The sequence below is a fragment of the Primulina tabacum genome, chromosome 13 (genome assembly GCF_025594145.1).
Source record: "Primulina tabacum isolate GXHZ01 chromosome 13, ASM2559414v2, whole genome shotgun sequence".
NCBI lineage: Eukaryota > Viridiplantae > Streptophyta > Magnoliopsida > Lamiales > Gesneriaceae > Primulina > Primulina tabacum.
Window position 1 is genome coordinate 31,145,776 of NC_134562.1, and position 15,858 is coordinate 31,161,633.

At 31.5% G+C, this 15,858-nt stretch overlaps 1 protein-coding gene across 1 annotated transcript; it reads right to left on the minus strand.

The window, feature by feature from the left end:
• Nucleotides 1–1,717: 1,717 nt before the first annotated feature.
• On the minus strand, nucleotides 1,718–4,278 carry LOC142522605 (rhazimal reductase 1-like). Its single transcript, XM_075626099.1, has 4 exons — nucleotides 3,797–4,278; nucleotides 3,057–3,300; nucleotides 2,774–2,953; nucleotides 1,718–2,282 (listed from the first exon to the last, which is right to left on the minus strand). The coding sequence occupies exons 1-4, from the start codon at nucleotides 4,126–4,128 to the stop codon at nucleotides 2,058–2,060; spliced, it is 981 nt and encodes a 326-aa protein (XP_075482214.1). The 5' UTR covers nucleotides 4,129–4,278; the 3' UTR covers nucleotides 1,718–2,057.
• Nucleotides 4,279–15,858: the final 11,580 nt, after the last annotated feature.

Here is a 15,858-nt window from a genome sequence, read left to right on the forward strand (position 1 = left end):
CCAAATCCAAATTCGATGCGTTGTTTACCAATTAAACTCTACATATATATTTTAAAAAATAATTTTTGGAGCATCCATCTACTAGAAGAAACAAGTTCAAGATGCATCATGCCAGTTGGCTTCTCTTGCTCATAAACATAGAATTTATCGATGACCGAAGTTATTTTACAAATTTTCCCATTTATCGATCATATAAAAGTGAAACACTTTTCCCTTTTGTGAATATGCATGGACTAAATAAACCACCCGATGCAACATGGACGTGAGATTCAATGACACAATTACTTTTGGAAAATAAATTTTTGGTAGTGCAATTTGCATGTTTTTTATTTTTACTTTTTATTGATTAATTTGTGGTTTATCTCTATTTATTTGCACATTTTTTCCATTATAGTTAATTTTACATGATTGCTGACGTGTTCAATCACATATCAACACTTCTGTGAAAGATGTTGTAACATTTATTCCCAATATGGCACGGAATATAAATTAATTAAACACACAAATAAACTTTAATTGCTAAAATGAGACATGATAAATCATGTACAATTATAAAACTTGTGCGATGCCTCGTTGCAAAACGGTTCACCAAAAAACTTATCAATTTAGATAAATAAATACAATTGAACAAATAAAAACTAACTCCCTTAACAAGTTAGGGAACAAAGTGCATTCAAGCATATATCATACCGTATAATCAAATATACGGATGAAACAAACGAGAAGCCGAGTTCTAGAAGAAACGACACGCTAATCAAAACAATGATTAGGTGTTGTGATTTGAATGTTTTCAAACACTTCACGTTATCATTTGAATAAGTCTTAGCTTCGTCTTAGCTTGAGCTCTTTATTAATTTATTGACGTAATTTTTTGCTTTTCCTGCGGCGTTTCACTTCCCTCCTTCAACTAAAAAAACCATATCTTATTTATAGCCTTCATTTGCCCTAAAGTTTATTTTTATACAGTCTTACATAAATATGGAAACAAGAATTTTATTATGAAGTAAACTCTTTTGCACAATAGTATAATATCTAGATATTTTATCATAAATATAAATATTCTAACTAATCTTATTAGTTTAGAAAGACAAAACTTCACATGTTAATATCACAATATCATCAATAAAGAAAATTTAATTAAGAAATAAAATACTGCTTTCAATGAGTTTCCTTTACTTGATCGAACACCCGAAAATTCAGTTATTTCAACTACGGTAAACGATCTTAATGATAAATATTTGATCCACTCATGTTAATTATCCCACATCGGTTGGATAAATAACCTGTGAGTTGTATATATGAGCTTGGATAATCCTCATCCTTTGAGCTAGCTTTTGGGGTTGAGTTAGGTCTAAGTTCCAATCTTAACATGGTATCAGAGCCCGGATTCCACCGTTATGTGTTGGACTGCCTATAATTAGGCTACCCGTTCTGCCTATAATTGGGTCATTTGTAAACTCCACGCTCCAGATGTTCATTCCTGGGCGTGAGAGGGGTGTGTTATTTGTAACACATCGATTGGATAAATAACCTGGGAGTTGTATATATGGGCTTTGATAATCCTCACCCCTGGAGCTAGCTTTTGGGGTTGAGTTAGATCCAAGTTCCAATTTTAACAACTCAAAAGTCATTCCATCGGTAAATCAAGATCAACTCTTTCATCGGAGACAATAATTTAGACAAAAAAACCAACATACATGAGACAATCGAGTAAACCTCTGCTTAGAATATACCACCCACAAGTTTTTATAAGATCTATAATAAAAACCGTTGTGTTACTTTTGTTTTCAAAATGAATTTATCATGTAAATGGCTCTAAAATTTATAGTCCAAGACTGTATTTTGTCTACCTTTCATTTGTGTATGCAAAGGACATGTTTCATGTGAATATTTGTGCATACTGATTTATTCGATTGTACCCTTTGATCCAATGGACATAAAAGAGTCATATTTGTTTTTTCGCGTCGACTGGTATATTGTATCACATGAAAAAATTATGTGACCCTTTACGGTCACTAGATCTATCATTGAGGTAATACCGGGGAACCATACCCCGTTCATACTTCTCCATCCCATAATTCTTCCACTGATCTGTATTGTCCTTTTGGGAATATAAACCCTTGACCTGTGAATGCTTTTGCCTGTGAGATCTTTCCAATCTTGCAAGTTTCTTCATCTGTTAATTCCCAGTCGAAAATTTGAAGATTCTGTCTCATTCTCTCGCTGTTGAAGCTCTTCACTAGAGGGACTGCTCCCTGTTCACATACCCATCTCAATGCCACCTGAAATTTTATGTATTGATCTATTAGTTCACATTAATTTAATTCCAACCAAGTCGAGCTGCTCGTGAGCAACTTGATCAAGTACTTTTCGGCAGAGCTCAAGCTTTGATCTCCCCTGTCCGAACATGATAAATTACTCCTGAATGTCTTATTATCTTTTGAATGATAATCAAATGATCATTTTACTTTTTGATTCAATCACAAATTACATACCCTGATATTTCAAAAGTTTTAAGGGATTCTTTTTAAGAGAAAAATCAGTACTCGATCCCAGATAACCTGAGAACTACTCGAGTTCAAGGTGGATAAGAACTACTTGATCGAGGCATGGTAACATTTTTCAGATTCGAGTCAAGCTCGATTATAGTCCTGTAACTGAGACAATCTCGCCATGTACTTAAAACATTAGATATACTTGGTTTTGATCTGTAAATAAATAAAACTTATATTTTCAAGATTAATTACACACGAAATCAGAACGAGTATTTCACCTGAGCCTTGGTTTTGTTCTTAGCAGCTGCAATTTCTTCGAGAATTGGACTCTGCATCACTGCATGTGATCCCCATAAAGCTCCATTTGCCCCAAGAGGAGACCATGCACACACATGAATCCTCTTCTCCTTGCAAAACTCCAACATTTTTCTTTGTTGCCATGCTATACTCATTTCAACCTGAGTTTCAGTCGAGGCACAATTTAATATATCTTTGGATCTCAAATAAATTCGAATTTTGCGAAGTTCTCTGAAAACTCATACAATTTATACATTTAATTACCTGGTTAACTGCTGGTGGGATGGTTGCATTTCGCAGCAATTTCGAGAGTTTTTCGCAGCTGAAATTGCTTACGCCAATGGATTTGGCTAAACCCAATCTAGAGCACTCCTCCATGGCCTCCCAAACCTCCTTTATATCGAAATAAAGCATGTCTTCTTCACTCAGTTTATAAACATCAGCAGTTTGCTTTGTCCTTATTGGCCAGTGTATCAGATACAGATCCACATAATCTTGCCCCAGCTTACTACATAAATAAACATTCATAAGTTTATTTCTTGTTTCATGTGTGATAACAAGTTTTGATTAATTTTTGCGACGGATTAACATACGACATTGAAATTTAGGATGATTTAGAACGTATCATAGATATAACAGATGCAATACTTGCTCGATGAATTGATGTTGTCAATGATGAAACAAAGTTCAAGAAAATGCGGTAGAGATCATGGTTCGCCGGCACGAATGGTGCCGCGGAGACTCTTGTTCCAGCGGAAAGGCCAGGCTATTGTCGCAGAGTTTTTAAAATTGAAATTAGAAATAAAATTCAGAATTTTTTGGATAAATTTTAAATGGAAAAAAATAGGAAAGAGGTTGAAAAACATTAAAAGAAAACAAGTTCCGCCATGGCCCGCAAAATCACCGTTCAGTTCCACGACAGCCGCTGTAGTTAAACACTTCTGAGCCGCGACCTTAAATTTCTCCGCCTCCATGATAGAACATGCAATAAAGGAAACAAGTACCGGAGTGTTTTCTTGAGGGCCGGCACCACAAGATCACGGTGAGTATCTGTCATAAACAGTTTCGAGGTTATGAAAATCTCCTTCCGATCCTTAACCAGGCCGCATTCGATCGCCGCGGCCACCGCTCTGCCGACGGCTTCCTCTGATCCATACATGGCAGCCGTGTCGAAGTGGCGGTACCCGGCGGCGACTGCTTCCAAGAGGACGGTTGTTAGCTGATCAGTCGGCGGCATCGGATGCGCCGCGGTTCCTAAGCCTAGGCCTGGCATTTTATGGCCGGAATTCAAGATTACTTCCGGAACTGCGCACTCTGTTTTCTTCATGAATTTCATCTGAGAAATTATGAACTTGCCGAGCTTATTGAGGTCGATACTTATAGCACTAACAAATTTAGAAAGATCGTATGGACAATGAACTCATCGTAAGATACGAGCGAAGATTCCAAGAAAAAAAATGTTCTTTGTTAAAAGGTTTTTTAAAAAGCCGCGAATGCTATATTTTTCTTCCCAATTTTGATAGTGGGGAAATTTAAATTTTAGTCTCGTAAATTTAATTTTTTTTAACAATCTCACTTTGTTTTATTAGGAAGTCTACGCATTTTGGGCACATATAATAAAAAACTAAAATTATTTTTAAAAAACAAATATAATAAACAAGACTGAAATTTGATAATATAGAATATTAAAATTACAAAAATAAAAATATGAAATAAAAATGTCAATTTCCTTTTATTTAGGCAAATAAATGTATAAGTAATTGATAAATTATAATGAATTTAGATTTTTTTTAAAGAATGAAATGAATTTAGATTTTCAAATGCACCCCAAGTAGAGAATGAATTCCTTCACAACAAATCGTGTAATATTTACTACCACACAAATAAATTGGAGTAGGTCTTTTGTGAGACAGTATCACGAATTTTTATCTGTGAGACGGGTCAATCCTACCAATATTCACAATAAAAAATAATATTCTTAGCAGAAAAAGTAATTTTTTTCATAGATGACCCAAATAAGAGACCCGTCTCACAAAATACGATCCATGAGATCGTCTCATACTAGTTTTTGCCAATAAATTGTAATATGCCTTTAATCTTCATTATTTGACAAGTAAATATTTCATAAAATAAAATTATAATAATAATCAACTGTTATTATACAAAACAGAAGGGACCTCAAAAATGACAAAAATATTTTCATTCAAATTACAAAATACTTAATAAAATGTATCATAAAAATATATTTTAATAAATTTGAAGATCATCTACAACTACCACATTCCAGTATATATTTTATCTTTATTTATATATTATAATTATTAAATTAAACGAACAATCACTCCTAACATTAAAAGTTATTTAACATCATAAGCTTAAAAATAATATAATTTTTAAATAATTATTCAAATTAATTATGAAAAAAGCATATAAAAAGTTTTTTATGTTTTTAATATATAAAATTATTTAATACCATTTTTTTGTATATGTGTTTCACATAAACACCGATTAATTAGATCGAGTTTGGTTTTAAACAAAGTGAAAAATACTCGAAATAATCATTCATTAAAAAAGCTAATCGGTTTAAAGTTCTTACATATATCAGTTCAGTTATGGTGAGAACTGAACTGATAACATCTCAAACTGATCAAATCAGCTTAAACAAAAGTTAAGCAATTAAATACACAAGATATGTTTATGGTTGTTCGGAGACTTCAACTTATCCTACGTCACCCCTTCTACCACCTCGGGTAGGTTCCACTAGAAGACTTTGATTTATACAACACTTTGTACAAACTCACTCAGCTTAGCACTTACACTACTGCCTAACTGAATTCCTAGCCTAGACTGAAGGCAGCACCTTCCAGCCAACACTTGTTTAACGTCTATTGTTTAACGTCTATGTGTCAAAGACTACATACACAAGTTTTATTTCTTTGTACAATACTCACTCAACTTATCAGTAAGCTCAATTTTCTGTATGTGTGATTGATTGTGTGTGTGCGTGTGTAAGAACTTATATATGGATACAACACGAAGGTGTTCTCATATACTGAGAATTTTGCTTTTAGACTAAGCTGTTGGCATACCCTTTTTCTCTTTTGATCTTCACACACTTGTTTGTTGATGGTCTTGATCTTGTATTTATAGAGACAATGTGACCGTACACCAAGACTCATCAAATATGTTCGTTGTAGTTATAATTCGTTTTTGGCTTTAAGCTCTGCTGTAACGTTCACTATTGTACTTTGATCATATAATTACTTTTATACCGTTGTGCACAGCTGGATTTCATTTAGATAAGCTTGTCGTGTTCTGCAAACTCATCGGCTCCTAACTGATGTTCTGAACTGGTTAGTTGAACTTGTTCGGTGAAATCAGTTGGCTCATCAGCTGAACTGATTTCGCTGCTTTAGTTGAACTGGTCAGCTGGACTCTTCATCAGTTGAGCTCTTCATCAGCTGGCCGGGCTTCTGAAGGTCTTTGTTGTACTGCCTATCAGCTGGACAATCAGTTAAACTGGTCTTTGATATATCAGTTGAACTGATTCAGTTTGAACGATCAGTTGGCGTTTTCAGTTTGCATCTCGATAGCTTCAGTTTCGGCTCGATAACTAATCAGTTCCAGTTTCTGCGCACTTAGATAAAATCATTAGAAACAAAATAACTAGTTTTCTTAATCATCAAAATCAAGATTGCAAACATGAAATGTTCCAACATATGTATTTGTAAGATCGAGCATTTTCCGGTTTACTAAAAATTACAGCTGATAATAATGGTGCAGTTCAAAAATTTGGAATCGTATAGCAGTTCAAACATCATGTTTTCATTTGTTTTACCTAGCTGTGAGAATTATTAAGTCACAACAGTATTTATATAGCAATAAATGTTACGCAAAATGGAGAGGAGGTTTTCATTTTCCCGAGATAGTGTATATTCATCCAAAAAATGACAAAGTTTTCAAAGTTTATCAATCAACTTTTCTTAAAATAAAAATGTAGTTTTATATGTAAATAATAAATTACTTCTATTTTTCAAAAATAACATTAAAGAATTTACAAATTTTGTATCCAAATTGATCTAGGAATTTAGAGCACTTTTCTAAAGGGCTTGCTGCAATAAATTATGTCATACTCCTATGGACCATGCAAAAAAAAAGACCGATTGAATATCAATTGACATATTTGGCAAAAAAATAGCATATATTCCCATTTTTTTGCTAGTTATGCATGATATGTCTATAGATATAATGTCACAATAATCCACCCCGATTTAAAAGTTGGTTGAGAATAAGGAACCTTTATTAAATTGTTTTGTTGTCTACTGAGTTCAATAAACATGCAAAGGTTGAAGTTTTGCAAGAAATTTGGCTGCTCAAATAAATGTCATCAATGTGATTTCGTAAAAGTTAAAACCATATATATACATATATATATATATATGTATGTAAAAACTTGTGTGAGACGGTCTCACGGGTCGCATTTTGTTAGACGGGTCTCTTATTTGGGTCATCCATGAAAAAATATTACTTTTTATTGTGAATATCAGTAGGATTGACCCGTCTCACAGATAAAGATTCGTGAGACCATCTCACAAGATACCTACTCATAAATATATATATATATATATATATATATATATATCCTTACTGAGAAAACCCGAAATGAAGATGTGGATCTCTGATTTTTTCGGGTTTGTAATATAATAATATTATTTTTAAAATATTATTATTTTATTATTAATATTATCTTTAATAATAGATAATATTAAGTTTTAGTTTGGAGAAATCCCCGAACCCACATTCGTCTTATCCCATTAATATTTTTGAAATGGAGATGAGAGTGGGGATGAGGGTGGGGATTTGATCCCATGCTTTCGGTGAACCAAAAAAAAAAGATCGGGGAGTGTATGGGAGTGGAGATGAAATTCGAAGATGGAGATGGGGATAAAAAAACCCGACCGCGTCCCATTGCCATCTCTTAAACACCGCATTTTGGACGGTTCGAAGATAGGAAATTTAATGCTCTCCATTAATTATTCAAAATTATATTTCAAAATTTATGTTACGAATAATTGGAAATTCAATACGCTATCGAGCACATGTGTTTAATTAAGGCGGCAACTATAATTTGAACGGACGGAATTTCGAGACGTGCCATCGAAGTTGACAATTAAAACTAATTTTTGCGTGCGAAAAGCATCATAATTATTTTTCAAAAAAGGTATAAATTATAAACTCTAAATATTATTAAAATTAAACTGACTGTAGGTACAACTACTTACAAGAGGAAACCTAGGACCTCTAGCTTAAGAGATGAATCATATAATATTTAAGGTTAAATTTTATTTAGGAAACAATATAGTCGTTGGAGTTGGGATTTATGGCGTCTGCATGTTTTATAATATCCGCTGCCTCATCAAAAAACGTGAGATACACATTATATTAAAAAAATTAAAATAGATATTAGATTTGATTAAATTTATTTTTAAAAAATTAAAGAATAAAAATAAATGGGGTGGGAGAAACCCATGTGAGATGAGCGTCCCCCGCAATCATCATTTAAATATTTTTAATTTTTTTTATTTTGACGTTCAAAACTTATGAATCATGCAAACATCAATGTGAATGTTCTTAGTAAGAGTGTCTCATATTGAATATAAAACACAAAATGATATAATTCATATGTCACGTATGCATTATATTAAAAAATAAAATAGTTATTTTGGCATATGTGACAACTGATGATCTAGTTACCGCGAGTTTAACGAATACTGTTTTGATCATATGTTGATATTTTTAATGAGCCGGATTCGTTATAGATAATTTCAGAATGACAACAAGTTTTGAGCTCATACGGTTATTTTCACAAAATATAATTATAAAGTTACATATATATTGGGTCAGTTTTATTATTTGGGATTATATGTAAATAATTTTATGTTATTAGTTGTCTCTTAAGTTATGTCAAAATTTAAAGTGATTGGTTAAATTTTTGACTATTGTGTTTTAATGTATCTGATAGGTTGTGAGTCTTTAATGTGTATAGACAAAAGTTTAATTATGTTTTTACGATGAGTTAAAACAGAAATATCAGAAGATAATGATAGACATTATCTATATATTGATTATAGTATTCGGATCGCATGTGATCATGTTTCATATTCTCTATCCTCATTATAAAATATAGATCTGATAGGAAACTGAATGATTCCTTCAAGAAAAAACGTGTAGATCTGGAAGAGCAACCATATGTCCTAGAAGATTAAAGATTATGACTTCACGTGCGCTTTCATCACAGTTTACGATTTAGTTCTTTATGATTTAACATGATACATTCTAAGTAGGGATGTAAACGATCCAAACCAAACCAAACAGTATCAGGCTTGAGCTTGGTTTGTTTAAGATTGTTTGAGGCTCGAGCTCAAGCTCGATTCGAGCTTTTATTATCAGGCTCGAGCTTGGTTTGTCTCGAAATTACCAAGCTCGAGAAAAGCTCGAGCTCGGCTCGTTAAAAGCTCGTTTAGAATGTTAATCAAGCCAGGCTCGAGCTTGATTCATTAATAGCTCGTTTAACATGTTTAACAAGCCTGGCTTGAGCTCGGCTCGTTTTCGAGCTCGTAAAACATAAAATTGAGCTCGAGTTTGAGCTTGATTCGAGCTTGTTAAAAATTAAATATATCTATAAACTAATTTTAAATCAGACATAAAAATATAAATTCATTCATAAATAACCAAAACGACACAAATAAGAGGTACAAACATAAATAAATATATTATCGAACATTTCAAAATAATACATCTAGAATATTCATCATACACTGATATCACCATATAAATAACAATGAAATAATTTCACCCCTTTAATACTTCAACTAAGTCTGGTGAGAAAGTAGGGAGGACGTCAAAGAATCCATTAAAATCAGAAATTACAAAATCATCTCCAATAACAACTAGTCAAGTATCATGTAAAGTTCATAATAACATTAGTACTAATATTTTTATTTGACTTGTCTTCAATTCTTTCCATTGATATTAATACTAATATTTTTATTTGTCAACTCAACAAATGAGTCAAACTGAAGCTTACGAGCCACCTAAACGAGCCGAGCTCGAGCTCGAGCTCGCGAGCCTAATATCAAACATGTTTGCGAGCTCACGAGCCGAATATCTTTAGGCTTGAGCTTGGTTTGATTAATTTTTCGAGCTCAAAATCGAGCTTGAGCTTGGCTTGATATGATTAACAAACGAACTCAAACGAGCTTTTTATCGAACCGAGCTTCGAATAGCTCGCAAACGGTTTGGTTCATTTACATCCCTAATTCTAAGTTTATATAGATTTTCTCCAACATAACAAACCTACAATATGAAATTTTTGCTCAAATTTATTCTCAAACATCATTTTTAATGAAAATGAAATGGATTAATAATTTTGGGTTGATTCCATCCTACATGTAGGGGTACTACCTCATGATAGAATCAAGGGCCCAAATTTAGCCACAAATACATGGGGTTCACTAATTTTTTTAAAATCAAATATGTGTGTGAATCTTGTTCAATCAAATCATGTGGGGGCAGTGCTCCCACATGTAGCATCGAAGCTACCGTAATTTTGTAGCAAATTCGTCGTTGATTTACATAAATCTGAAACAAATTTATTTCTATAGATAAAAGCCGTTTCATCGACACGAGATGTATCAATATTAATCAAGAATAAATGAAAACAATAGAGAAAATATAATTGTGAATATTTGGCTATATCCACACGCATATATATGTATTCCAATTATTTGGGATTTAAGTATTTTTTTGGAAGCAATTTTAAGCCTTTTGAATGTTAACTATGCTGGAGAAATTGTTTTATATCCATTTGATTATCGCTTTTGTCTAAGCACAATTATCTAGTCATTTATATACCGACCAAAACTAACATAATTTAATACGAATTATGACATTTTGTTTTCTTAAACGACATTATTAATAGCTTCGTAGAAGCGAGCGCGTATCTTTTTATCAAATTTTATTGTTAGTGATACTGATATAACTCAAATATTTTAAATCACGTTTGAAATGACGATTATTAAACATCCTTTTCATCAAAAATTGGAATGATAATCCAGGCTGGTAACGGATCTTTTCACGGACCCTCAAATAATGGATGAATAGAAGTATAAAATTGACATAATTCAGTATTACAACTTGGGAAACATTCTCTCTTATTCTTTGGCTGCTTCGATTAATGAAACATTACATTATTTAATTTGCTCGAATCTCTGTATAATCATTAATCAGTAGTTTCCATTTCCTCTTAATGACCAACAAATTATGCCCATGACTCGAATTAGGGGACACATGCATGTTTAATTGACCTTCGTGTGTGTATATATAAAATTAGTTTTTTTTTTGTTTTCGCTTTTTTTTTTACACGAAATATTTTCGCATCAAAATTTTAAAGATTACACTAAAATTAAGAACTTCGTACACACAAAAGAACCCAATATTATAATAAAGAGATATCTATTGTGAGACGGTCTTACGTGTTTATATCTATGAGACATGCCAACTCGATCCATACATATCATGAAAAGTAATAATTTTTAATGAGTTGGTCTATGACGGAGATCTGTATCACAAAATTAACATATGATACGGTCTTACAAGAATTTTTGTGTGTTCTTCATTAATAGTTGAATTTTTGTATATTTACTAAAAAAAAGAAATTTTCAAGAACTTTAATTAGTTGACTAAGGATTGGAATCAACGCCATTGTTTATAAATGCAGGACAATAATTACCATTGAATAATAAAAATTATCTATAAAAAAATTATAAACGGCAGTTACAAACTTGACATAAATAAGTAATTAAATGAAAAGATTATTTACGTGGGGACGATATTTATCAAATCAAAAGAGAAAAAAATATGGATGGAAAATATGATTTTTGAAAATTTTAACTTTGAATAGAAGAGTTATTATTTCGGAATAAAAAAGTAATTTTCATTTATCACATGCATAATTTTCTTATATAAAAATTTCATAATTGAGAATATTGTTAATAATAATAATATATTCGTCATTTTTTAAGGGAAATGCTTTTTTTACCTAAAATAAATAAATAAATTTATACATCTATTTGGTAGCTCAAAAATGTTTTAGGCGTATACGCTAAACAAAGTGCATAAATATTTGAACGAACAATATTGTTATTTAGTTTCTATCTTTCAGCATATATAAGACAAACATACACACACATATATATTTGGAGAACAATAATTATTTATGTTATGAGAATAATCTAAACATGAGTTTGGATTGTTGTATGTTTTAAAATTTTAAATCGCACGATTATCACTAGCTATAGAAGCAATAAATGTTTGATCATATATTATTGTAGGATCAAGACACTACAATAAAATATGCATTCAACCACACTCAAAAGAAAAATATTTTTTTGAAAAATCGTTGTCTTTTTCTTTTTAACAACGGTTTTAGTGAAAACCGTTGTTAAAAAGCAGCAAACGAAAACGGTTTTCTAAAAACCGTTGTCTTTGAGTTTTCTATAAACCGCTGTCTATTAGCGTGTATTTTTGGACAAAAAACAACGATTTTCTAAAACAGTTGTGGATTAGCGTGTTTTTTTAGACAAACGACAACGGTTTTCGTGAACTGTTGTGGATTAGCGTATTTTTTGGACAAACGACAACGGTTTTCGTGAATCGTTGTGGATTAGCGTGTTTTTTCGAAAAAACGACAACGATTTTAGTGAACCGTTGTTAAAATAGCGACTGATTAAACACAAACCGTCCCTATTAGCAACGGTTTTGAACTGTCGCTAATAAAAATTGCGACGGTTATACTAAACCGTCGCAATTTTTAAATTTGCGACGATTTAACAAAAACCGTCGACTTAGCAACGGTTATTTTAAAATTTGCAGCGATTTTATGAAAGACGTCGCAAATTTTAAAATAACGATGGTTTAAACTAACATCGTCGCCAATAGCAACGGTCCCGTCGCTAATAGCGACGGTTTCTGATTAATAGCGACGGTTTAGTACATAACTGTCGCTGTTAGCCAATTTTTCTATAAATAATCGCATTTTCGGTCGATTTTCTCCACACCTTCCCCATCTACCATACATTTTCCTATCTTGTACGATTTCAGTTTCGATTTATGTAAGTTTTTTCGCTTCAATTCTTGTTAAATTTCTGAGTGTTAGTTATGATTATGACTTTTATTAACTTAAAAAGATACAAGTTTTTTTTTGTTCGATTTATTAAATTAAAAGTAATTTTTTTATTTACTTAAAACATTAACGACGGATTATGTCTAAACCGTCGCTAGTTACCGTCGCTAACTAGCGACGGTGTTCTTGTAAAATAGCGATGATTTAATTAAAAACCGACACTAATTAGCGACGGTCGCTAATTGTATAAATTAAACCGTCGCTAAATTAGCGACGGTATAAATTAAACCGTTGATAATTAGCGACGGTTTATTCGAAAATTTAGCGACGGTTTAGACATAGTCCGTCAACCGTCGCTAATTTCAAAAACCATCGCTAATTTGAGCTACTACAACGGTTAAAAAACCGTTGTCGTAGAACACACTTTCAACAATACTGTCAATTACAACAGTTGTAATAGTGCCTACGACAACGGATTTTGAAAAGATGATTGTTTGGGAACGATATTTGTGCGACGTTTGGGGTGCCGTAAAATTTTAAAAGTTGAAATTGTATAATTGACACTAGCTGTATGTCACGCCCCGAGCTTGAGCCTGCGTTTGCGTGACTGTACAATGGGCTCCTTTAGCAAGTACTTCGTATTCGTCATTGCTTTACGAAAATGATTAACTCAAGTTGCTATAGAATTTCATTATAAGTCCATTATAAACTTATTTTAAATTTTAAATTTTTAAGATTTGGGACAAGAGGTATTACAATCACTCCTCTTTAGAACGCGACGTCCTCGTCGCGGCCTGACCTCTCGATCCACCAACGTCAATAATCTAGAGATGACTCCTATAAGTTCAAGAAGTGGTTCCCTTCATGTAACACTTTAACCCGCAGATTCAAGAGGTGACACTCATGTACGTAGTACTTTGCCTCGCATATCACTTATTTCCTGATGTTCTTTGCTGGTGACCGGCTTTGATACCATTCTGTCACGCCCCGAGCCCGGACCCGCGCGTCTGCTCAATGAACCTCTATAGCAACTACTTTATATTCGTCCTCGTTTCATGAAAATGATTAACCCAAATTGTTATATTTAATATGTGAGACTAGGGGTATTACGCTGTAAATTTGGTTTTTTTTTAAAAAAAAATGAAAAATGATTCTACACACAAACATATGTATAATTGCACGAATGAAAACGTAAATATTTTAATTAAAAAAAATCTTCTTGCGACCTAAGTATTTTATTATATTAAAGATATAATATATGAAATTAAACTATATTATCAATATGCTGCACTATTAATTCTAATAGCTCTAAATTAAAATTCGTGACAGAATACCAAATACATATTATTTGGTACGTATTATTTAAATAAAATTACCCCCTTTCAAAGTAAGACTAATTCTTAATCAATTTGTGGATATTGACTTTCTGTTCACTTGTTTTTTGTTTTATATAGAACATCATGCATGATGTAATATAAATCAATAAATATTTTGTGAGATACTCTCACATATTTTTATTCATAAAACGAGTCAACTTTATCTATATTTATAATAAAATTAATAATTTTAACATAAAAAGTAATATTTTTTATTGATAACTCAAATAGAATATTCGTCTTATAAAATTGATTCTTAAAATCGTCTCACATGAGTTTTATATGAATATAAATATATATAGATACATATAGATCTTATGTAAAGCGTGTTAAATTTTATTATATTTAATGTTAATCGTGTTCCATCCTGATAAATTAAACTAATATTTTTTTAATGCTTGAGTACAGATTTAAATATGGAATCTGTACAATGTACCATTTGCATGAACCCTATTTTTTAATGGCATTTTTTTAATTTTTTTATTCTTATCATAATATCTTATACACAAGACGACTCCTTCCACGAGGATTAAATTTAAAAAACATTTCGCTTAAAAAACTGGGTCACTATTCAACCATGTTGCAACACAGATTAAAAAATAATTTGTGCACATTAAATGAATAAATAATTTTATTTCTTTTTTTACGACTTGTTTTTTTTTTGTTATATTTATGTACAAAAAAAATATTGAAGATTTTTCAATTAATATTCATATTGATTAATTATTAAATTTGAAGGACAATTAATTAAAATATAAAAAAATCAAACTCACTCTCTTAATCTTTCAAAAATGATTTCCCAAAAGTGAGTTTATTTTATTAAAATTCAAATGATGAAATAAAAATAGTTGAAAAGCGATTAACAATATTGCACATATGTGTATAAATTACTTTTAAATATCAAAATTTTAATTTTTTAAAATAAATACACATCAAGAAATTATTAAGATACTTAAAAAATTCAATTGTTGGAGTCATGATTTTTCATTTATTATTATTATTTTTTATTTTAGCAAACAGATGGATTTCATTACTAAGAAATTAAACAAGATAAAGTTTTACAACCTCGTTCAAGGACAAAGGAATAACATCTGCAAATCAAACAATTTAGTGAAAAGAGACCTCTGCTACTTGCGAAAACAAAAGAGTGGTGTCTTCTATTAGCTAGAAATCCAAAGAAACTGATCAAAAACAGCTTGATTTATAGTAAGAACATGGGATTCAAGTTTCAACAACAATTTTATTCCATCCAAGTTTAATAATAGCTGGCAAGAAATCGTGCATACCGTACAGAAAATTACGATATTAAAAATATTTATGACGAAACATACTTATTATATCGAAATACTGCGACATATCAATATTTCGATACGGTATTGATATATACCATTTTATATCGAAAATTTCAAATTTCATACATTTGTCGTACCCAAAATTTCGATATCGATACTATACCGTACCGAAAATTTCGGTAAATCCGATATTTTTCGGTACGATAACCTCGATA